This window comes from Caloenas nicobarica, chromosome 2 (assembly GCF_036013445.1).
Source record: "Caloenas nicobarica isolate bCalNic1 chromosome 2, bCalNic1.hap1, whole genome shotgun sequence".
Taxonomy (NCBI): domain Eukaryota; kingdom Metazoa; phylum Chordata; class Aves; order Columbiformes; family Columbidae; genus Caloenas; species Caloenas nicobarica.
The window spans coordinates 100,413,716-100,438,685 of NC_088246.1; the positions used below are offsets into that span (position 1 = coordinate 100,413,716).

The window sequence follows — 24,970 nt, forward strand, 5'->3', positions numbered from 1 at the left end:
ACACAACTTCAGAATTTTTAGCATAGTGCAATATTTACCATGTGTACACATATCCCCAAAAATACCATTCCTATTTATCGGTAAAGCCCCAAGAGCTCAAACCATAATGATCTAATTCTAAAGGTTCCCAAAGAGACAGGCTGCCATTTCAAGATGCATACCATCAGGCAATAAACCTGATCAGCAGATCAGCAAACAGAAATGGTTTTCCTAAGTAGAAAAGGCTGCCAGTTTGGAGCATAGACTTTAAATAACCACTTCTTTGGATGCCAACACCAGCAGTTTTGCTTTACACTGATAATGATGTTCTTTGTAGACAGAAAAGTTGTTGATGAGCAGATGAAAAGAGGATTTCCTCTGCATCCTATGAGAACTCACACTCCTTAGCCTGAAACATTGTGTAACTACTGCGGACAAGATGCCAAGCCTTAGAACAGAAGCCTGAATAGAACAGAAATCTCAAGCCAGGATAGAACCGGACACTGTCTGAAGGGGCCAAAACTCGCTGCCAGGTCTCCAGGAAAACTCTGTAAAACCCAGTAGTGTTTATGTGCTATTAAGCCAACAGTACAACGATAATTGTTTTCAGCACAAGCATCTGTTCTTGGAATCCATTAGTGTTCAACAGCAACCTCCTCATGATTTTGCAAGGCTCAAAGTCTTAATGAGAAAGTCAACTGAATCTTCACTATCAGCTCTTTTTCCAGACAGATCCAGTCCTAGCCAAATTAATGAATTGTGCAGGATTATCAGAAAGCCACACCAAAGATAGAGATTAATCCTCTCAAGAGTCTCAAAGTGTGATGCCCTGCAAACAGGGACAAGACAGCTCTATGCAGGCCATGGGTGTCACGATGAACCTTCCAGCCTTGCCTGCACAGAACACCGAGATGAAGGTGTTCCTTCACAGAACACCAGTTTGATGTTCAGGCACTACACTGTAGCATGTATACTTGATTTCAGTAAATCTGAAACATAAAATCACAAGCAGAAGGCAGGAAAAAGAATAGCAGACTTCATTACACCCATAAATTAAACAGCATTTAAGGGCTGACTATATTCTTCTCTATATTTTAAATTCCCTTTCTAGCTTTCCTATACACTATTAATTGCACTTCTTAAAGCCACAGGAGTTTACAACACTATTAATTCTTTAAAGTTGTAAGGAAAATGTCCATTAAAATATTTTATCAATTCTCTTTCAAATATTTTGAAGCCAAAAATAATGAACAAACCATGACGTCTTCAAATGTATATATCGACTTCACATATCTTACCTGACTCTGATGAGTCTTGTTTCCTCCATAGTGACCAATTCCTGTCTCTAGAAACCGCTAATAAAAATTTGTCATTAGGAGAAAATGCCAGTTGAGTAACAGTCAGATTGTGAAATGACAAACTCTGCAGTTTCTTCCAGGAACTAGTGCTCCACAAAATAATTGCTGCATGCTCTTTTTTGGAAGCCTATATCAACAGAAAAAATATCAGTGAGAATTAATGAAAGCAAATATAAAAGTCACACGTTTCAAAATCCTAAGATGTTAGGAGGCTTGTTCTAAGGTTTGCAATCAAATTAGAATCAGCTTTCCTCTGGGAAGTTTCAAGATTGTTTCACTACTTTCTACTAATGCTGACAACATATCAGTAAGAAACTGTTTTATACCTGTAATTGTTAGAATTCATCTTACTAGTATCTTCAAATGAATCATATCTAATTTAGAAAGAATAGCTTATCTGCCTTCACTCTCACCTTTGCAAAACAACTGTCACCTATACAAAATCTTTCACTTTTAAGTGAAAGAACAGGATTCAGCCCAAACTGAATTCTGACTCCTGCTCTGTCAGCCCTAGAAATCTGCTGGCACTTTTCACTAGATGGTGCTAGAATCTTTTCTTACCTTACATGCTGAGGCAATTACGGTGTTAGAATTATTGCAAGCGATGCAAAAAATTTCATATCCGTGTCCATACCTGAAATAAATGTGAAAAATATTTAACACATCACAGTCATTTTTGCAGTATATATCAAGGTTCTGATGTTAATTTAAATCCTTTTGCAAGAATGAAAGGCGCCTGCCAGGAACTTCTCACCATTGTTTCAGTATTACATCACAAATAATTCCTAATGTTTAGCATTTAATTTAAATATTTGCATAATTGCTTTCACACTTAGGAATGGTCTACAGAACAATCTCTCCAGCCCATGCCATAGTTCTAAAGCATCAGTACTGCAGAAGCTACACTAATGATTAACAAAGAGACTAAAGCAGCACTGAATGTACTCTTATTTGCTTGTAAAGCAATTTTAATAGTACCAACGAAAATCAGAAGCCACATATTTGAAGATCACCAAAAACATACACCACAAAAACCCAGTCTAAAGATATCTGTTCTGTGAAATACCCAAAGACCCTGAACTAGAGGACAATCATCATGTTGGAAAAGGAAAACAACACTGAAAAAAACCACCCAAATATGCATAAACTTCTAGTTTTCTCCAGAAATACATTTCTAATCAGTCTTTGCACAAGTTCTGCTGGAATTCAAGCTCACATATCCAGACAGGGATTTAATTAATAAGCGGAAATGCCACCAGACTAACACAAATTAAAATCGGTCACAAAACAGACTGGAAATAAAATTGGAGATGAAATTTATAAACAGTAGACAAATATTAGCTAAATAACTAGTTGCAAGGAGGGGTGGTCCTTTGACTCCGAGCTCTGAAGAGATGGGCAGTTATCTTAACAAACTCCTTTGCTCAGCAGCGTTGCAAAGAAGGGAGGAATGGGGGAAAGGTGTTTTTAAGATTTGGGTTTCTTTCTCATTAACCTACTCTGATTTGATTTGTAATAAATTAATTTCCCCAAGTCGAGTCTGTTTTGCCCATGATGGTAATTGGTGAGTGATCTCTCCCTGTCCTCATCTCGACCCATGAGCCTTTTGTCATATTTTCTCTCCCCTGTCCAGCCGAGGAGGGGGGTGACAGAGTGGCTTTATTGGGCACCTGGCATCCAGCCAGGGTCAACCCACCACATAACCACAAGCAATTTTGCCTTCGCAATGTGCAATCCATAGCAATTTTTTATCCACAGGCAAACTGACTGGACTCTCAAAGTGTCCAGACAAATGATTACAGTAATTTTCGAGTGTCAAAAAGAATTTATCAAGACTTCCAAGTGTATTACATGAAATGTACATACACATAACCACAAATATATATGTCAAGACTCAGGCTTTAATCGCAGCCTGCTGCTTATAAACTCTCTATGGTAATTTTCCAAAAGGATAAAGATTAGCATACTTTTGCTGGATTTATCATATTTTTATTTTAAAGTTATTAGATCACGTTAAAAATTCAGCAAGTTCTTCATAATAAAACCTACTCGAGGCAAACAGTTTTCAAAACGCAACACTAATTCTTCAAAATTTGATGTCGAGTTGGAGCTAGGAATACGCAAATGTCAACGATAAACAAGCTATTTTTAGCAAGTCAGTTCCTCACACCATTTTTCTGCTGCTATGGCAACTTAAATCTACATTATGCAATTTCATGTTTTTTCTTTCAAGATTATCCTGAGCAAAAAACTGACAGTCTATGTATGAATGCCTTACATCTTGTTGCTCTTGCATAAAAGAACCCCTATCATTAGCAGTGTCTCTAAAACCAGGAAAATTGCTCAGATAAGCCACCTGAAGACCATCATAAAACGTGGTTATTTTAATGAATGCAGGATATGAGAGCAGATAGGCAGTACTCCCATAGCAGAATATCAAAGGTTAACGTCTCACTAGACTTTGAGAAATGTCAAAGGCAAATGAAGGAAAATTTTGGTCTTGGTTCCTTTTCACTACTTAAGGATCCCTCATCAAACTATTTATGTGAGTGGGTGCATTAGCGGCCATAGCAAATGCAAGAGATGCAGTTAATGTAACAGTTAGAAATTACTAAATGTGCAGATATGGTCTAATACCCCCCAGCTTCCCTCTTAGAAGCACTTTTGAGTACAAACACAGTAAAAGAGCTTAAAAGCATACAAAGATTAACTGCCTAGTTGAAGGTGAAGATGAGCTCCCACAAAATCTCCCACTTGGCCAAATGAAAGCAACCTGCAAACTATTTTCCCTAAGGTTTTTTTATTTCCCATCCCCCCACCTAAAGTCACAAAACTGGCAATGTATAATGGCAGCTGTAATCATCGGCAAAGGCTCAACATTCTTCTTGTTCCTGCCTCAGACCACTCCTTCAGGAGATTCGGATAAATAAACCCAGAAGAGCTTGAGACTATCGATTTCTTGGTGCTATGCTTTGAAGATTGATACTAAAACTTTGAAAATTGCGAAAGTGTAGCCTAATGTTACTGGGATCCTTAGAGAACAAATAAGGTGACAACCTTAAGCTGCAAGTTGTTGTGAATCTCAGAAAAGAGGGTACAAAACACGGCTGAAGAATTCTAAAACCCTGTGACCTCAAAACAATTATTGTCATGACCATGTGACCCTGTTATCTTTGCAATCCACAACCCACTTTGTCAGCATTTAATACCCAAACTGGGTTTGGAACCATCTTAGTCAACATTCTTCACTTTGCTCTACCACTAGACACATCCTATTTTGGCTGCTGCTTCCATTTATTGCATCTTAAAACTCTGTGAGTATTTAGGGGGAAGCTCCTTCTTTGATGCCTCAGCCTTTACTTCCAGACCAGAAAGACAAACTTGATCTGCAAGTCTGTGGCACGAACTGGAAAGAGGCAGAGAACTCCTTATACAAAGAGAGCTTCAGCATAGGCAAGGTTTTAAGCAGATGTGCTGAGCAGACATAAACAAAAGCTGCAGCATGGAAAGAGAGGCGTATCACATTCCACAGCACAGAGAAGACCATGAAAATATGCCAGAGTTCCTTACAGCAGACCAGAAACCTCACTATTCCCTTGGAACAAAGAGGCAAAAAACCCCAGGGATCCGGGCCCTAAACGGACCTTCAAAAGACAAACATCCAAAGGGACAATGAGAGTTTGATCATTACAAACTCAAAAGACTAAGAGCTTTGTGCTGAAACACATACATATTTCACTGGTATAGAAACAACTAGCGAAATAACGTTTTGTGAGACATCAGTCCTAACTGCCATTTTCTGCATTGTTTCCTAATTTTTATATACACCTTATTTATTTGACACTGTACACAGTCAAAACAGGTAGTAAAACAGGAAGAGTTACAAGACCAGACTACATCAACATGTGGCAGTACCTTTCTGGAAGTTTTGTAAATTAAATAAAAAAGAAAAACAAAACTTACAACTTCTGAATTTCAGGCCACAAGGTATTCTGTAGTAAGTGATCCTCTGGAGGAGGTGCTAAAAGACATTTGTACAACATATTCAAATTTAGAACTAAATAATCTAAAAGTCAGCTAAATAATGCTTCGAGTTTATATTCAATTAACCTCTTTCTCTATTTCCTACAAGAGAAATTAATCTCATACCTGTAAGGATCAAGGGTTGAAAATAAATCTCGGGATACTGATTTGAAATGGAATTAAATGTTTCTTCATCCTCAGTTGGTTGAACAGCCATATCTCCTATTCAAAGTAAGGACTTCATTAGCTAGAGAGAACATACTTGACAGGAGAGAAAATATGAGCACTTATTATACAAGTGAAAAACATATATTGTTTTTACAATATATTCCAGAGTAACAATAATATGAATATTAAAATCTAGTTATTCTACTACACATGGGAATTAAGAGGAGACAAAAAAAAAAAAAAAATCTAATCTTAGGACTAATTCCATTCTGAGACTGACCTCTCTATCAGCATAGTCTCTTTTAGAGATTCCTGAAGAGTCTTTGATTTGTCTGAAAGAATCTGGACCTGAACTTGTGCCTCCCCGACATTAAACCTTTCCTTTTGTATTTGAAAATGTTTAAGGCAAAAGTGTCAAATACAAGTGATGAATCCATAAATTTAATGTAGACTCCTAAATGAAAAGCCATACTTGCAGAAGTGCATCTACAATTTGCAAACTTCAGCAAAACTGCTGAGGGCTCAGTCCTTAGCTTGAGGCAAAAGTACCAGAACTAACTGAAATGACTCCATTAATTTTAAGTTAAAATTCAACTCTGTCCTTCACTTTGAAGGCATTATTTAAGAAAAAGGTACAGAGTTGGGGAACAGTTGCTCTCAGACAGAATTTAACTTTTTGCCAAATGTACATTTCAAATACAGCAGTTTAAAAAAGCAGATACGGAAAAAGCAGAACAGAAAGACTGTCTTCTCATTCATCCTGTCTTCCCTCCCCTTGAAAAAGGAATTAGCAACATTTAGCTAACTTGAGACCATCGCTCACCATGAAGCAGATTCAGCAAGAAGAGAGGTCTGTGGGGCTTTAACCTAAGCCATCGGTGCTGATGGCACTGGGTGGGCAATGCTGGACAACACTGGAAAATCTGATGGCTTTTCTACTCATAGTGCCACTCCTGGGTGTGCCACATGAAATCAATGAAAATTAGTTATTCTGTGTGTGGTAATACTCTAGGAAAAGGAAGTTTCCTTCTCTCTCTCAGAAGGACCCACAAGAAAGCAGAAAAAAGAGGCTTTTGCCAAAATATATTTTACTGGTTACTTCAAACAACAAATCTACTTTTCTCTCACAGACGATTAAGGAAAATTTGGCTTTATCGCCACTGAAAACCCTGGAGACAAAGCTTATTAAAATGCTTCTTTTTTTTTTTTAATTTGCACCTTGTGATAAAGCCTTAAACAGAGAAAAAACAGGTCTGACCTAATTTGTAGATTGCAGTGTAAGTGCATTTTACCAGACTTTATTAAACACCAGATCACCAATACCATGACATTACTCAGTTATTTTTATCTTTCTAGACAGATCCTTGTCTCTCCTTCTCTGTTCCCCCACAATGCAATCCTCACCACCTCTCCAAGAAATTCATCTGGTGCTTTACCAGCCTTTATGGACAGAACAGTAGTTACTGTTGGCTAACTAATCCTTCCTTCTTAAATACTTTCATGAAGCAGCATTTACCTGGAGAAGGTTCATGGCTATTTTCTCTGGAACAGAAAATGTGACTGATCCCTCTCAAAGCGGCACTACTTCTATAAGCCTCTACAAGCATGTTAACATTTCAGAAGAGCATGAAAAGGACTCCAGAATGTAGCTTCAGAGGTCAAGGTATTTTACAGAGCAACCACAAGCAGCAACAGGTAGTCTTGCTTTAACAACTCTGAACTTAGTTTTCACAGTACACTACTCAACACTATTTTTGTTTTGGCTAAAAGTCACCAGTCTTTCTCAGGGACACAGGTAGTGGGATGGAGAAAACAGAGGAATTAAGGCAGCTGGAGGAATTTGGATAATATCCTGCCCTGGCTACTCCCAGACCCATCACAGGAGAGCAATGAGACCAGCATCCACGTGAAACTCATCAAGATGAAGAGCACTCTGCAGACTGAGTGGGGTCACTTCCTACAGGCTTGTGGGACAAAGTATGGGAGGCAAGGAAAGAGCATTTTGGGTTTGCACAACACATTAGGGATGTTTAGGAGAGAAACCAAATGCAGAGAAACAGAGGAAAGATTCTCACTAGTGCTTTTTCTTTTAAGCACCATACTTAGGTGCTGCCAGAGAAACAAACACTTTGGACAATTTTACTTCTAGATTCTAAACTTGCAGTCAAGCTTACAATGGACGGTCCTAACAAAAAAAAAAAAAAAAAAAACGAAAACCATACGCTAAAACAATCATTTAAAAAAAAGTTTCCACATGAAGCTGCATCACCATTATTTCTCATTAGCCGTACCTTCAAAAACAGCTTTATTGGATAATCCCAAAGCTGGCACAGTTGCACCTTCCGGAAGATCAGATGATTGCTGAATTAAAAAAAAAAAAAAAACACGAAAGGTTACACACAGATGGCCACGTAGGTTCAGATTTCAAAGGCCACAGTTTAAGGAATCCATGTGATAAAAAGAGACTTTTCTACAGAAGAGAAGGGAGGCACTTTGAAAAACTACCAACTCATCCAGAACGTACCCTGGACAGAACAAAGACCAGTATTCTGCCAGAAAAAAACAGCTTTTCTAAGGCTTCAGCTCAAGTGTTCTGCTCTAAAGCATGCATCTTCACTAATTGCAGGTTTTATTCCACAATCTTATTTATTCTAGGATATACATGATAATTAATCAACTGAGAGCACTGCACTTTTTAACACAACAGGACAGGGAAACAGTCTGTTCTGAGGTGAAATAATAAAGCAGCACTCTGGGAACGGGGACAGAGGGGGAATGTCGGTGCCCACAACATCAAACGCAACCCAGTACATAGCACAGACATGTGACTGGAGTACACGGCTGTTTAAAGCAGCACAGAGGAAAGACAAATCAACAGACGGAAAAATACTTCCACAAAAGTATGGGAGAAGAAGCGAAAATTTAGAAAGGGTAAGTGAACTTCAGGCCCTTTGTGCAGAGGTGGAAAAAGATTAGATTTAATAGCTGTAAAACCCCTTCCTTACACTTCATATAATTTGTTGAGAAAATGTATGAAAGACACACACAAGTCTAAGGCCTCTAAACCAAAAATGGTTCTTCATTACAATCAGTTGTATCAGAACTAGTGTGGCCAGCAGGACCAGGGAAGGGATCGTCCCCCTATACTCAGCACTGGTGAGGCTGCACCTCGAATCCTGTGTTCAGTTTTGGGCCCCTCACTACAAGAAAGACATTGAGGTGCTGGAGAGAGTTCAGAATGAAGCTGGTGAGGGGTCTGGAGCACATGTCTGATGAGGAGCAGCTGAGGGAGCTGGGGCTGTTTGGCCTGGAGAAAAGGAGGCTGAGGGGAGACCTGATCGCTGTCTGCAACTGCCTGAAAGGAGGTTGTAGCATGGAGGGTGTTGGTCTCTTCTCCCAAGCAGCAAGTGCTAGGAAATGGCCTCCAGTTGTTGCAGGGGAAGTTTAGATTGGATATTAGGAAAAAATTCTTCACGGAAGGTGTTGTCAGACATTGGAACAGGCTGTCCAGGGAAGTGGTGGAGTCACCATTCTTGGAGGTGTTTAAAAGACATGTAGATGTGGCACTTAGGGACATGGTTTAGTGGTAGACTTGGCTGTGCAAAGGTAAAGGTTGGACTTGATGATCTAAGAAGATCTTTTCCAACCTAAATCGTTTTGTGATTCTATAACCCAAAGTACAAGACAATCTCATGGATTTGAACTGAATATAATTCTATTCAACCCTTTTTGAATAAAAAGCTGGCTTTTTCGGTTTGACGTACTTTTTTGGGGAAGGCATTTGAGTTAAATAAAGAAAAAGCTGAGCCACTTGAATGAAAAAAAGCATTCAAAGAAAACAAATTCAATAAAGCTATTTAAGAGTAGCTGTATTGTTAAAGCTCATAAAGCCTTCCCCTTCAAACAATGCCTGTGTGAAACACTGTGATATCATGGATCAAAAAACAGCACTCAGAGGAAGAGCTGATAAGGAAGGTCTACATAAAAGTAAAATAATGACATCTGCCAGCATTATAAAAGCATAGTGTTATTTGCACGTTATTAACGAAAATGCTTATAACCTCTTACGGAATTAAAGTGCTAAACAGCTACTTATGTAACTTCTTGGTATCCAGAATGAGTAGATTTTTCTCAGATATTTCAATTGTTAAATGAAATGGAAAAGCTAATCTGTTTCTGAGAAACCGCACAGAAAACAGCACTTTTGAGCCAGAAATGCAAAGAGCATGCAAGGCACTGCACAGAGGCAACTGTCCTGAACGAGGTCTGCTCTACAAAATGCAGAGAAAAACAAAATTAGATCTTAAAGTGAATGGGGAGCAATGGACAGCAACTCTGCCATCTTATCTTTCCTCAGTGTAGGAAAATATATTTATTGTCAACTAAGAACTGGGATGTAAAGGCCTCACAAGAAAATTTCCAGTGCCAAGAGGATCTAAAGCATAAGCAACTACATATTTATAAATATTTATATGCAACAACTAACAACAGTGCTGAAAGCTTTACGCTATTTCCAAGCATACAATTAAAAAAACCCAACACATAACCACACAACAATAATTACATCTAGACAAGACTACTACACCCTCAAATTACGGAGAAGCACATTCACGGGCTTTATTGTTTGCTTTCTAATCACCAAGTGTGTACATTAGTCTACTTGGTCTGACTTATTTAGAATTTGCGCATACTCTCTGCAATCTTCATATATTAGGTCTTGCTTAGTTTCAAGCACAACCTGTTTTATAAGACAACACGGCAGAAATACATATGAAACAATATACATGGTAGTAAACAGAAGGGCAAGGAAAAACAGGGTTAAGGTTTCAGAACTATTAAAAGAATTTTCATGGAGTTTAGTGCAACTTGACATTTCCTAAAGCATTAATTTTATTTACATGAAAGAGGACCGTCTGCATTTAGCATTGCTTTAGCACACTTACATGGGAGCACAGCTTCTCCATTGGAATACCAGTGATGTTACTGAAATTTTCTATAAAATTCTTGGGTGCACAAAAAACTCGAAGCACTTTTTCATCTGCTCCCGACACAAACTGAAACCGGCTGATCATTGCCAGACAGCGCATGTCGTACCCATGTACTTGAGGCCTTGCAATTTCATGCCAGGTTACCTAAACGAACAGACACACAGTTAAAACACAATTCTTAACCAGAGAAGCAGCAAGACTTTGAATTCCAAAAAGGTACTAATACTTTCCTTGCGGACTGTAGTAACATAAAGGAATGTTAATAGCAACTTCTCCCGACAGTCATAAAACTGATATATGCCCACATATGTCAGTTAAATCCTGTTTTTCCACCAAACAATTCCTGTAATTAGTGTGTCCCCGCAAAGGTATGTTTAATACATTTGCTCACCTTTGTTATTACGGGCACACAGCACTTACTGCGACTTCTATATGCTAGACAGTCAGGAATAGGACAGAATTTGCTTATGCAAACAGAGGATTGCATGCTACTCACTACTTTCAAAACTGTAGCTCTGAAAGACGTAAGACAGGTAGTGATAATCACTTTGCTTCCTTCATCTGTCTTTCACAAAGCACAGCAACAGCACCGCTGTCAGCAGGCTGCAGGTTCCTACTTCCTCCCTTTCTTGATTTTAGTGAGACCATTTAATAGGAGCTGTGCAAAAACCTGACAAAACCAAAATAGCTTCTTATAGCAAAAACATCTGGAAAACCCTGCTGATTTTAGAAGTGTTTTCATTTGACGTATTATTTTTTTCCAGTTTCCTGAAATATTCATATCCACACTTCAAGTATTAATCCAAGAAAGCCACAATTAACAGCTGACCAGAAATTAGATAGACAAGTCAGTTTTATAGTCACACTAAGCAAAGAATATTAGCAAAAAAAAATTATCAATTGCTTTCTTAAAAATCTTATTCATTCTACACATGAAAAAAGTGATTCTTCAAAAAAATATTTTTCTAGCAACTACACTTTCATGAAAAGATTTTTAGTAAGTGTCATTTGCTGCTACTCCTACATGATACTTTGATTAGAAAAATACGATGTGCACTTTTGAGTTAACAGCTGGCAGAATTAGAATTAATTTCATCAATTAGAATTAATTTAGGCTTCTTCAGTATTACAATGCCTGGAAAACTGCAACTAAGGCAGATTTTACATTGTATTAGGCATCATAAGGAAACATAAGGAAAGGCATTATGTTGACTGTAAACTGCATACATCACACTAAAAATTCAATTGAAATTTGAATATCAAAGTTTCCAATAGAACCTGAAGGGGGTATTTGAGAGATCCTACAAAATCTCATGTTTTCACAACAGCTTGCTTATTTTCCAATGAGAAAAAAAAACCTAATTCTAAAAACAAAACCAAAAAAACCCCACGCCCAAACAAACAAGCAAGCAAACAGTGCAATAGACCCTCCTTACCCTTTACTAGGTGCATCTTTGCATACTTTAGAACACAGCACTTAACAGGAACAAAAAAAACTAAGAGCTCAAAACAAAAGAGAGGGCTGTATAAGTCATGCAATAATCTCCTTCCAGAAAAATCAGGGTGTAAATTTGCATGACAAATTGAACCTGACTATTACTCCTTATTTCTAATATTTGAACCCAGTACAGAATCAGAATTCGGATTTTAAGCAGGCATAATTATTTGCATTTAACAGTTCTATTTTTATAGAGAAAAATGTGAATACTGAGCTGTAATGCTAACTTTTCATAGATATCCAAAGTCTATGAAATCATTACATCATGTCACCTGTTGTAATTTTTCAGATGTTAAACTCAGTATGGTAAAGAAAAATAAGGCATTTTAAAACCTGTGTTCTCTAAGCTCATGAGCAGCAGAACTAAACACCTAAGATTTTCAGGGTTCAGAAGTCCTGAACACAGGCTCTCAAATGACCCATTTCTACCTCAACTCTCCACCTCACCCCACGGACAGGATACTAGAGCTTTGTTCCACACCCCACGCAGCAACAAGTATCAGCGCTACTTGGATCGACACCTAGTCAAACCAGTCAAGTGGCTGCTCTTTGTCAGAACAGCAAGTACAGTGAGTCAGTTCACACCAAAGTGAGATGCAAAGACTGCCAGCACTCTGCTAAATCAATTAATTCAAAAGTCTCTGGGACAGAGGAACAGCTGTGCAGGTAAATCACACCGCTTCAGACCTAATGAAGAGAGGTGCTTCAGTAGGTCACAGAGAACATGATAGCAACAACCCTTTTGAATGCTGCCAACTTATATCATGTGCTAGTTATGGACTTTGTTTCCATATGTCAAATCCAACATACTATCTTTTCCACAGAGCTGTTGTACCCTCCAGACTGGAGATTAGGGGAAGAGGCAAGGAAGGAAACTGAAGATGTCCTTCCTATAACACCAAGCAAGGCTTAGCACTTGAGCTGGGACGGCCACCACTTTTGTGTGGCCTGGAAGAAGGAAATCAAGGAATTTATGCTAAATTCACTCTCCCAAAAACATCAGACATCCTGTGCTGGCCTACACTATGGCAGCTTTGATGAGACAGTTGTAATGGCCATGCTTTGCCCTCCCCAACAAATAGCACAGCTTGCGCAGGGCCTTATGTGACTTCCATCAGTCTCATTTCTGCCAGTTTCCTGAATGGAACATAAGCACTGTTCTCTCAGAAAAAAGCTGTATTTGTAGATGAGGAAAACATACATGCAACTAGAAACAGAACTTTTGCATTCCTACACAGGGTCTCTCAGACCAAAATTTAGACTTATTTTGGAACACGTGAAGTTGTTCAGGATTAACTCTTCCTGAAAAGTTGCTTGTGCAGGTACCAACTGTACTCATGCAGTTCAGATAATCATTCTGGTAAAATGGTCACAGTCCTAAACAAAATAGCATAAAGAATACAGTGAGAACTCTGCTTAGATAAAGCTTGTGTGAAAAAAAAAAAAACCAAACACCAAAACCCTACAACCCCAGTTGAGTCTCTTTATGATTAGCTGCAGCAGCACTTAGCCAAGTGTTAAATAAGGGCAATAGATGGTTATTAGAATCAGCCATGTATTCCTCCTTGTGCATTACTGCAGAGCCTGGTTTTAAAACCCTGGGAGAACACTACCTGAAGGTAATCCAGAGGTGAACTCAGGATTAAACAGCAGTCACGCTATGTAATTGCTAAAACTCTGCCACTAGTATTTTTAAAGTTAAAACAGCACATACTGAATGACCAAACCAAGTATTTACACAAGCAGTTTTGAACAAATCATAGCTTGGGGAAATTTAAGTTTTCAGTTCTATTCAAGTGACTATTTCCAAACTCAAGACAGACAAGCCCTCTCCACCAAGCTCACGAAATTTTTGAAGATTGTACCTCTGTGTCTTCTTTTCTCTTCCATGGAGCAAAGAGTCTAGTAGTTTGATCAGAACCGACACTGATGATGAACTCTCCTTCTGGATCCCACTTTACATCCTCTACACTGTTAAAATGTCCTGAAATCACAACTTCTGGAGTCCATTCTTTCTATTAAAAAAGTCACGAAAGAAGCAAGAAGTTTTCAACTGACCAACTGACATATTCTAACTAAAACAGAAGTATCAACACCCTTACTAAGAAATAAAAAAATTAAAAAAAAAAAAAGAAAAAAAGACATTTGAAACCAGCAAATTATTAGCATTCTGAGTGGCTAAAGAGACAGAAATACTGATTTACTGATCCAGCCTAAAAGAAACTTGTGTTATTAGTTCAGCCACCACTTCTGAACAAAGCATAACCACAAAGGAGTTCAGCCTGTTCCACTGACTTCATGGTTCCCACAGGGAAGCATCAGGTTTTAGAGCCTGGGAGATTGCAACCTCCCTTCTGCGCACAAGCGAGACTCCTACAGAACACTATATTGAGAGAATCCCAGTCATTAATTTTAAATTGTACTGTTACACATTTCTACTAACAATAGAACTTAATTCAAGTGACATAGAAGTCTAATTATTTTAAGCACTAATAGTAATTTAAAAACCCAACACCACAACAACGTACCTTATTAACTGTAGCCTGTTTCCAAAGGTGTAGTGCTCCATGAAAAGCATGAGCAATGATCATTGAACCATCTGGACTAAACTGGCAGTCAAAGAATCCAAGGGTATTGCCACCCACTTCACCTACCCGCACCTGAATTAATGATCAGAAGTGAAATATCCACGAAAATGGCCTTCCATTCATTTAAACTCATCCTAATCTCATGAGATTAAAATTTAGCTATAGGCAAGAGTTCATGTTACACATAAAAATACATTTAAAGGGTATTTTAATTGTGAAGTTAAGCACTAAAATATTATGGGGATTAAAGCTGCATGCCACTTTAATAGAGCCTCCCTCATAAACACAGAAGGATGCAATCTTGCTCAATCAAGAAAACACTACATTACATGAGATAAGAGCCTAATCTTTCTGTGTTTCGGTCCAGTCTGTTAGATGTAATGGTCTATTTGTCATCTGTTGCCTTGCTATTGCTTTCTTGCACAAAATGGAAAAAAGGTCCACAGGAACAGTGGTACCCAGTTATTTTTTTTTCCTTAATTTCCAAGAGTCACTACCATATTTCCACTTTCCTCTTTCTCCACGAATCCCTGCAACTTGCTACACATTCCTTCTGTGGGATATTTTGGCCTCTATTTTGTGCCACCATTGTGACTGTGCACACACATATGCATAAATAGACACATGCCTTATAGGTGCTGTAGTGCTCTTCCAAGTTTTTAATTACATTAAAGGATTACTAAAGTTACATTTTCAAGTTTTATTCAGGAGATAAGAACATAAGTCCTTACAAGCTGAACTCTTAACAATTCTTCCATTATTATACAGCTACTTTTAAGATCACAATGAAATAAATCTACACCTCATTCTAAACAGCAGTGTGGACTAGTAAGTCCATCTTATTCCAAAAAATACTACTCATATGGAAGTAACTTTGATATACCATGCTAGAGGCAGAATTCTAGTCTCACCTCTGAGCAGGGGAATGATTTTGTGAAGACTTCTTGTTCATCATCTCAAAATGGAAGAGAGAGAAAATGAAATGTTCCCCTTGTGCCCTTCCTCGCTGCAGGCTTCCAGCTCAGGTTTCCCTCCCTCAATGCAAAAAGGATTGTTGCAGTTAAAATGTCTGATCTGAACTGCAAGCTGCACATTTGAGGTCTAACCAATGCAAACGGAACATAAAAGAAAGAGTAACAACTTGCAACAAGCTTTATTGCACAACCCATTTTTAGAAGCTTGTATATTTTGCCACAGCTAAGCATTACAATTAGTGACAAATAGCATCTCTCTGTGATCACCCTATTATGATTTAATTTCTATTTCAAGTAGAAGGGCACACAAACTTTTCAATACAACAGGGTAAAAATTAAATCCACTTACTGTAATTATCTTTTTTTCTCCCAAGAGAGGATTAGAACTTTCTTTGTGACAGGAAAGATAATAAACAATGGTTGGCATAACCCAACGCAAATAATTTCAGCTGAACTACTACAATTTGGAAAAGCAGGTCAGCTGAAAACGAAGACATCTACCAAAGCACTAGATAAATCTGGTTGTACTACTTGTTCATTTAGGATGATCCACATTAGAACAGTATTCAAAATATCACAGTGAAACATGAGTATCCAGCTCAAATGGAATTAAAACCTAACAACAAAGCCCATAAACAAGTTACTGTGAGTAAAACCAGGCTTGTGAATGGCCTGTCAGCTGCTCTGTAGTAACTGTTTGGGTGCACATTCCCACAAGGATTAACTACAAATAATTCAGGATGGGAGCACAAACATGCAATAAAAATCATACTGCATCACATGATTTTTGAAAAATATAGTTTTACTTGCAACACAGCATCAGAATGAGTATTTTTGCAAGAAAATGCTTTTGCCTTTCTCTCCCAGAATTTTCTAGAGTTTTTGTTTCCTCCAGCACCACACAATGGTAGAAAAGCAACCAGAATACAGTATGTCTTGTGAGAAAGACTGACACTTGCCTGCTCCAGCCAAACTCCAGATTCCTTATCAGGTTCCCAGATGATCACAGTTTTGTCCATTGATGCAGACAATATCCTCATTGGTTGTTGCATGCTGCCATCTACAGCACAAGGAAAACAATTACAACCTATGAGAATATTTTCTACAATGATTTGGTCATACTGAAATCCAAACACACTAAGAAAATTGTTCAGCAGAGATATGGAATGCTGTACCTAAATGCCAGACTTAACAGGCTGTATGTTCTTACTATGTGTTCATTAGGAGGTATTGTATTTTTCATGCATCATCTCTCAAACGAAATGTAAAACACATAAACCAGAACAACCATCTTCTACTGTTTAGTCACTCCAAATTGACATAGAAACAAATGTAATTTGGACGAAAAGCTAGAGCTTCACAGAGAGCTTGCATAGCAGTTGGCAATTGTATTCCTCAAATTAGTTTTTACAGAGAGATTTCCAGTTTAAAACAAAATAATCTCTATGCCAGTATTCACTGTTATTTTTTGCAAATTAAGTGTTACATTCGCTACAGCCTTCAACAGACTCTAGCATCTAGGAGCAGGAAGAACTGCTCCCCAAAATGCAGTGAAACACTCCAGACAACTGCCCAACACAGCCAGAACTGGGAAGAGGGATCTGGTTCATCATCCAGTTGGGAAACCTCTAAAACTGCTGGGAAACCTTTCTTGAGAACAGACACATTGGTGGGCACCTCCTGAGGCAGTATCTTATGTCACACCAAACTTCCTACCTTCTGCACTGAGAATGTCTCTCTCAGAGCAGCGTGCCCCTAACGAAGAAGAAAATCTATTTTGCGGAACCCAAGATTGGGCAGGCCACAGAATACGAGCAGCTGCACGTATGCAGAAGTGCAATGTAAGACACCTGGAATACTTCATGACATAACAGGACAGCTTTTCAGATTGCAGTGCAAGACTTGCATGATTATTTTGCCTAAACCTTGCCTTAACACGCAAAATCTTTTATTAGCATTTAAAAAAAAAAAAAAAAAGTGAAAGAATAGATAACTAAGCCAGTATTTCTAAAGCAAGTCCTGTGGCTTTCACTACAGGTTCTTTGACATTTTAATTGCACTCTACTGTTCAAATGTTGTATATACACTGGAAAAAAAGCTGTGCTTTGTACTAGTGAACTCACATGCCATCAGTAACTCTAAAACATCTCAGGAAAAAAAAAAGGTCAATAGAAATCCTTTGTCAATACAAATACCAAGGGCATTCTGATGGTACAAGCATGTCAAATCAAGAACGTCTTTCCCTTACACCCCAGGCAGACATGCAAGCAAATCAGTACCAAAAACAAGGCTGTCAGAATTTAAGGATTTAAAAAGGAAGATAAAGACTAGGGCAAGATGCAAAATTAAACTGTAAAGAACATTATTTTTTCAGTGAGAGTCTGCATTAATGCCTTAAAGCTATATGCTAGCTAGAGAAAACTGACACTCAAGGAATCCCTGGCATGTTACATTGATGCATGGATGACTGAAGATTGATCTTCTGAATGTTGCTATTTGTTCTTTTCTAGTCCAAGAAGAAGAAAGGAGTGCTCTTGAGTTAATGCTGATGTTCCAAAGAACAGACATTTCAAATACATGTATCAAGGTAAAATATTAGCACTATTAATTCATACTGATTAAACCGATTTTTATTCCACTAACAGCAAATCAATTGCAACAAAGCCAGTATATCTCAGTTATTTCATTTCATTCATTAATCAAAACCTGAGTAAGACAGAGCATCATGCAATACACAATGACAGACAGAGCCTGTGCTGTAAGATGTGCTTTTGTGGCACATTCAGCCAAAACATTAATTTACTTACAAAACATGATTTGCAGAATTTAAATATGTTCGTAGTCCACAGTGACAAGTGAGCATGCAAACAATTCAAAGACATTTGACTGTACTCTGTGTATACAACACTTAACATAACAGCCAAGTGTTTGGTATCTTTTTACCTTTGGAAAAGGAAGGTTGCCAGTGAACTGCATACACCCAGTTTTCGTGACCAGCCAACACAGACTCCAAAGTAATTGCATATGTTGTAACAGTATCTACCACAAAACAGAGAAAAGCGCATTTCTTTCTAAAAACCAAGACAGACCAGGTCGTTTCTGATATCTTCAGTGAAAAAAATCAACGGCTTTCATTATCTACCAGTATCTCAATAGTCTATTGACACTGAATAGCTCCTTGAAAACCTACTTTGCCGCAAGCCCCGAGTACCAGATTGACACCAGGTCAGCCTATTGCTTCAGAGGGGTATCACGGAATTCCTGGCGAACTCTCAAGCAATTTTGAAATAAACTCTCTGACACTGGTTCTACCCGTACTCTTAACTTCAGCGTATTTACATCTACAAGTGACTGTAAATACAACCATTAAGATACTTCAAACAACGAATCAGGATTTGCAGCAAGTAGCATGAGCACTTTTTACGTATGTTACAGTGCTCAAACAGTATGTTTAACCAAAAAGTAAGCCTGCACATACTTAATGGTTTAAGTAATAGTAGCAACTCCTAATGCATTGAATTTCAAAAGAAAACTAAAGGTGTGTTATCAAACTGAAGGATAACTGCACAACAGCTTACCTCCCACAGACAAATCTATCTCCTGAGTACGTACTGCATTTGCAGTAAGTGTAACAAGGTATGTTGATATTAAAGTCTCTTACCACTTTACCATTTTTTAACACATCATTACCTTCACATAGTCACAGCTTTAAAACAATAACTCCACTTTTTCTAATAGCTGAATAAAAAATAACGCAGTCAAACTGCTCTAAAATTCTTTTAATACAAGAAACAAAACAAATTAAATGGTAACCACCTTGTTAGCCACTCCGAAACCACAGATACACAAGTGAGAAGTTGTGAAAGAGAATTTTACAGCTGTTACCTACCTTTGACAGTAAAAACATTCTCTTTCAGTCTTATGGAATCATCTTCAGTTTCTAGAAGTTCCTTTGATTTTGCACACACTTTCCAAATTCTTATCAAACAATCCTGAGCACAGCTTGCTAAGAAAAGGTCTTCATCTATTTGGTTTAAAAAAAAAAAGTTTAGGGCCATGTTTTCATTGCAATCACTGCCATGACTAACCTACCACCTGTCCAAATGTACTACAGCTTTATCCTAATTTTTCTTATTGTACGCAATATCATAAACTGTTTTTTTATTTCAACATCAATTTACTCTCCTATTTCAAACTCTCCACTAGTTTAGAATACACTGAGTAGAGACATTTTTATACTTACAAGACATGGTAAATGCTGTACATAATGTACATATACTTCCTTACTACCTATAGCCTCCACTTTCAAAACCGACAGCAGCGATAACTCCTTTCCTTCTTTTCTTCTTTCAGGATTGTAGTACTCTCTAATTCATTCTATTTTAGTTTTGTCATTGCAAGAACTATTTGACTAGTTAACATCTGAATAGATTCTCCTCTTAATCTCTCATTCTTTAAAATTAAAAAAAAAAAAAAAAAAAAAAAAGAGGGGTGGGGAGAAGAAAAGTACTATTTTCCCCTACTATCTCCCCTTTGAAAAAGCAGCCAGCTCTTCCTCACTCAGATACAGACATTTGTATATTGAAAAGGACAAGTTGCTGAAAGTCCTATTTGTTTGCATTTAGCTACCAGTCAGGTAAACATACTTGAAGCAAGCAAGACAAAATGAGGGATGCAAACATAAGGTATAAGTGTTCTGCATCGATCCTACTGTATCCATAACTATGATAACTAAAATATAACTGTAGTACAGGTTCAACAATTCTTATGTTTTAATAAGACAAAGTTCTATCTTGATCTTTAATATTTTTACCACCATCTCAGAAAAAAAATTACGACGACAAGAGCTTAGGCACTACAGTGCATCAAACCCATCTGTTGGAGGGGTAAAACAGCAGTACTGCCATTACACCAGTATTCCATTTCATTCGTCTTTGATACTGACCACAGGCTGCCCATTCAACGCCTCTTATCCAATCCTCATGGCCAGGGAGTATTAAAGTTTTCTGAAACTAAATAAAAATTCCTGTTATAGAAACGCACCTAATTACCACACACATATGAGCAACTTGCTTTAGATTTTCAAGTCTTTTATGTTTACAGCTTCTATTATTTGAAACTGGAAAAACAAGCTGCTAGTAAGGATTGTAATCTATTGACAGACTCTAAATAGGCCTTTTTGGTTTTGCCACCATTGGGTAAACATGCATCACATCATGGCACTTCCCACACATGAGCAGGAAAAAAAATGAATTTAAGGTGCTCGCCTTCAAGAGGCTACAGTCTATGTAACAGATGAATTTTTTTTAAGTTTATCAGGCTTATAGGGGTACACAAAAATAAAGTAATGCAGGTTATGAGATGGTAAATAATTTTTATTACGTGTGTGAAATAGATGCAACTGCAGATGATGTGAAAAATTAAGAGGTAAAACAGAGTGTAAAAAGAAGGGTAGATGTTTTGAAATTATTTCAATAATTAATTTGTAATGTAATACTATTACTAAGAATTACTTATGGGGCCAGAAATATTCCCTGTGTTTCTTAAGTTCATTAACTAAGTTTCTAAGGAAGGCAAACATCAAGAACTGTATCTGCTGATGGAAACCTACACATGAACACAGGCTCAAGCACACAGGAATGCAAACACAGTCCAAACCGTCTTATAAGAGCTTTCATTAGTAGTATATTTTCATTCATAACATTTATTACTATCTTGTTTTGATTCAAGTATGGTAGAAGTGTTTACTGCTTAATTGGCTTTTAAAGCATTTCTATTTTTCTTTGCCCAGAAAAAGCTCTACTTCCATGACAATTTTTTATCCCAGGATGACTTAAATGGCCAAAATAACCATTACAGTTCAAATGCTAGTGTAGTTTAGTACAAATGAGTAATTATAACATTAGTTCTTGCATTCTGTTTTGCTAAATCCCTTACCTAGGCCTACTAACAGTTAAGTAATCTTATAAGTAGTAACAGTCTTTGCTGTCAGCACAAGACTGCAAATGAGTTTTCTTTCCCTATCTGTAATAAAAAATATTTTTTTTTAAAAAAAAGGCAACACAATAAGAAAAGTTCTCTCAAAATCTCTGTTTTCAGCTTCAGAGAAGATAGTCAGCCACAGTAATTCATCCAAACAATTTTACAGCTAACTAAACATACTCAGAATTCAGCGCCTCTTCTCTTTGGTCCATACTTTCCTGAGCATTCCCCAAAATCACCTTCCCCATCAAAAAATGTTACTCAGCCTTTCCTTGTTCTACATTTGCATTCGTAATGTTACAGAATGATCCGTATATGAGATACGTGACCAGAAAAGTTTAACAGAAACTTCAAAATCAGAAGGTTTTGGTTTTGATAAAAAATGTGATCCCACAGCCACATAAGTCTCATATGGCTTGTCACTTCTGCATGTGTGATAGTTGTTCGAGTTAAACACCCAACTGGTTATGTGTAAATAAGGGCAGGACCAGTGCAAGAAACAAGATCAAACAGTGACCTAAAAGTTCTTCTTAACATTATGTGTTTCTGGCAATGCTTTAAAAAAAAAAAAATCTTTTTAGAACTTCACATTTCAGATAATAGATTAAAAACATCTATTTATTCATTCAGTTATATGATCTTTGACATCATGCTCTGTGTTTTACATTTGCCACGGTTACTTAGTAAAATTATTGCCAACCGAAAGACTGGTTCAGGTTGAACTGTTGCTAACATGCTTGTTCCTTTTACATTGAACAGTGTTCGTATTTCGTGAAATTTGACTATAATATTAATCTAAACACACATCTAGTAATTTTTCATTTCAAGGTTTTTTTTAATTACCCTTATCTTTTCACATCAAAGAGTACCATTAAGAAAAGTAGATATTTGTTTTCTCTTCAAGAGAGTAAAACTGATTACTTTGAGGTTTCTAATTAATTTCCCAAATAGGCTTCTAGGCACTACTGAGCCTTAAGTCAAGCATGTAGTTCTTTTGTGCTATAGGAAAAGCACACAACATTTTCCAGATACGGTTTCCCATAAAAATAAAAATTGTCCCCTGAAACTGCCCCCTCAGCTTGAGATTTTTGTATTGTTTTTACTGTTTACTTTGAAGTCTGTGTCTCTTGGTGTTTGTTACACACTCAGTTTCTTCAGATGTATTCCATTCTAAAACTGCATCAATTTAAAGATTCTTGCAGATGCACGTGGTCATTATTTTTAAATTATTCAAAGTTTTTATTATTGCCTAAGTTATATTTGCAAGTATTTTAAGCCGCCATTCTTCTCGTTTTTACAGATTTTGTTTCTATAGTCTCAGCTTTCTCCTTTATTTCAGTTTTCCCCTTGGTCCTTACAGGATACATAAGATTATTGGAAGTTACAGTACCAACAGCTGAATCTAACAAAAACTCATGGTCCGAGTCACCTACTTGGTAGGCTTTCCCATGTCTCTTAACTAATCTCTCAACATTTTTATGTAGCAGCAATCTGGTCTCTTTTCTTTTAGGAAAAGAATAAAAATGTTCTGCAGGTGGCAGAACTAACGAAGCCTGGTTGTCTGTGGCCATGCCCAGCACACTCTGCACAACTAACTTTGCCCACACTTGGGGTACATGTCTGTCAGGATCAGGCTATTTAGCAAATTTGGCAACTTTCACATAAGGTAACAGATGTTCAGATCTTCTCGGTTTCTCTCCAGGGGACACTAAATGCGATATCTCTCCTCTATCCAGCTGTTAGTCTTGTAGAATTAGAAAGAGCCCGAATTATCTTTGAGTCTCTTATTCCGCTTTTCGATTAGGCCAAATTATTTGGGAGAAACAAACATGCAACAGCAAATCTTCTCACAGAAACCAAGCTCAACATAGAGATGTTTTGTTTTAAAGCTCTATTTTAATCTTCTGGTTTACTTACTTCCCTTCCATAAGCCTGTAATATTTCAAGCAGGAAGACATGTAATGGTTTCTGAAAGATATTCCCTGGGTACTTTTATAAATCAATACTCTCTTTCAAGAACTCAGAAGAGTAAAGAGATCATTTTCTCTCTACTACTTAACACAGTAAGGGATCTCTGGGTAGAGAGTCTTAATTTTTGAAATTGAGTGGGCAGGCTTCAAATCCTTTAAGTAGTTTTTATGAATAAATATATTTCAACTGGAAAATTCATGAGCTTACCAAAAGGCAGCTTTTTCCAGCTAACTGAAGATGCCTCATCTTCCCTCAGAGTGTAACAATCCGCTCCAAGTTTGATTAGAATGTCCCATTATTAACTTATATTCTACCTTGGGGTCCACACAATCTTTTTCAGGACTTTGACTAAAGGAAGACGTTTCCAAGAGTCACAATTACAGTACAGAGCTACAGGCTTTTACAAGTTAAAGAAGGATGCAAAAGTTTAGATTCTAATCGCTCTTCTGCACAAAGTTCTTGTGAAAAAATGACAGGATGACACTAATATTTCCTTCGAATACCTCTAAAAGTAGAGCTACATAAGCCATAAAAAAGTGTCAGCAGATCTGAAAGAAGCCAACTAAAGAGAACCTCCCTTTCACAGCTAGGAAGGAATTTACGTCAGAAGGCTCACAAGAATGTTTTCATTCTGTTAACAGCTGTAATGCACTATGCAGGCACTTTTAAGCCACAGGGAATTAAATTTGGGCTCTTCTCTTTGAGATCTGTACAGTTTACTTAGTTAAAAGAGATGTTCTGGAAAGTCAACAGACACCAAACAGAAGTCTCGTCTCATCTCATTTAAAAAAAGAGTGACTCTGAACCCAAACTCTGCCAAGACAGCTGGTAAAAATACTTCCTAAAATTGAAGGAAAATGTGTGAAAAATAACACATGTAAAATAAGAGAAAATTATTCATCCCTTGTATGATTAAAGTTTGCTACCTTCAAAAAAAGACAGCAGAATAAACTTGCTTATGAAGATGAAAATGGAGCTTGTTTATTCCAATTATCTTCCTTTATTCTCCACAGACTGACTGCATTTAAGAATGGCTAAGACTGCTATTATACTCAAAAGTTTAGTCAACAACTGGCAAAATAAGTTATGGATTTCTGAAACACTCTCGGCAGTGAAACTGCACATTATTTGTTAATCTGAACCATGCAAGAAAACAAGTTCCAGATTCTGAATGAGGAAAATCAACTGTACAACCCCTGACAAAAAAGTCTTTCTTTAGCACACTGAGAATCATGAGTGGCATTCTGCCATGGCTAATTCCCAGAGAACATCATTAAACTGATTTAACTCATGAGCTACATAAAGAAAGAAAAAAAGAAAAAGCTAAGAAAGTGACCCTTCTTTCCTGCTTAGTGGTCGAGAAAACACTGAACGTAGCAGATAAAGGATGAAGTATTTATTTTATGGACAATAACAACAACAAAAAAAGAAACCTTATTGT

The 24,970-nt window shown here is 37.4% G+C and overlaps 1 protein-coding gene across 1 annotated transcript in view; it reads right to left on the reverse strand.

Annotated features, from left to right (window-relative positions):
• The window catches only part of ELP2 (elongator acetyltransferase complex subunit 2), a 38,247-nt gene that overhangs the window by 3,825 nt on the left and 9,452 nt on the right, over nt 1-24,970 (reverse strand). Inside the window, exons 7-18 of the mRNA XM_065627766.1 lie at nt 20,522-20,588; nt 19,466-19,600; nt 18,520-18,615; nt 16,536-16,636; nt 14,543-14,674; nt 13,880-14,029; nt 10,472-10,660; nt 7,820-7,889; nt 5,487-5,582; nt 5,301-5,358; nt 1,899-1,971; nt 1,278-1,464 (exon numbers count right to left, since the gene is read on the reverse strand). Coding sequence (XP_065483838.1) covers nt 1,278-1,464; nt 1,899-1,971; nt 5,301-5,358; nt 5,487-5,582; nt 7,820-7,889; nt 10,472-10,660; nt 13,880-14,029; nt 14,543-14,674; nt 16,536-16,636; nt 18,520-18,615; nt 19,466-19,600; nt 20,522-20,588 — 1,354 coding nt within the window. The remainder of the gene's footprint in view (nt 1-1,277; nt 1,465-1,898; nt 1,972-5,300; nt 5,359-5,486; nt 5,583-7,819; nt 7,890-10,471; nt 10,661-13,879; nt 14,030-14,542; nt 14,675-16,535; nt 16,637-18,519; nt 18,616-19,465; nt 19,601-20,521; nt 20,589-24,970) is intronic.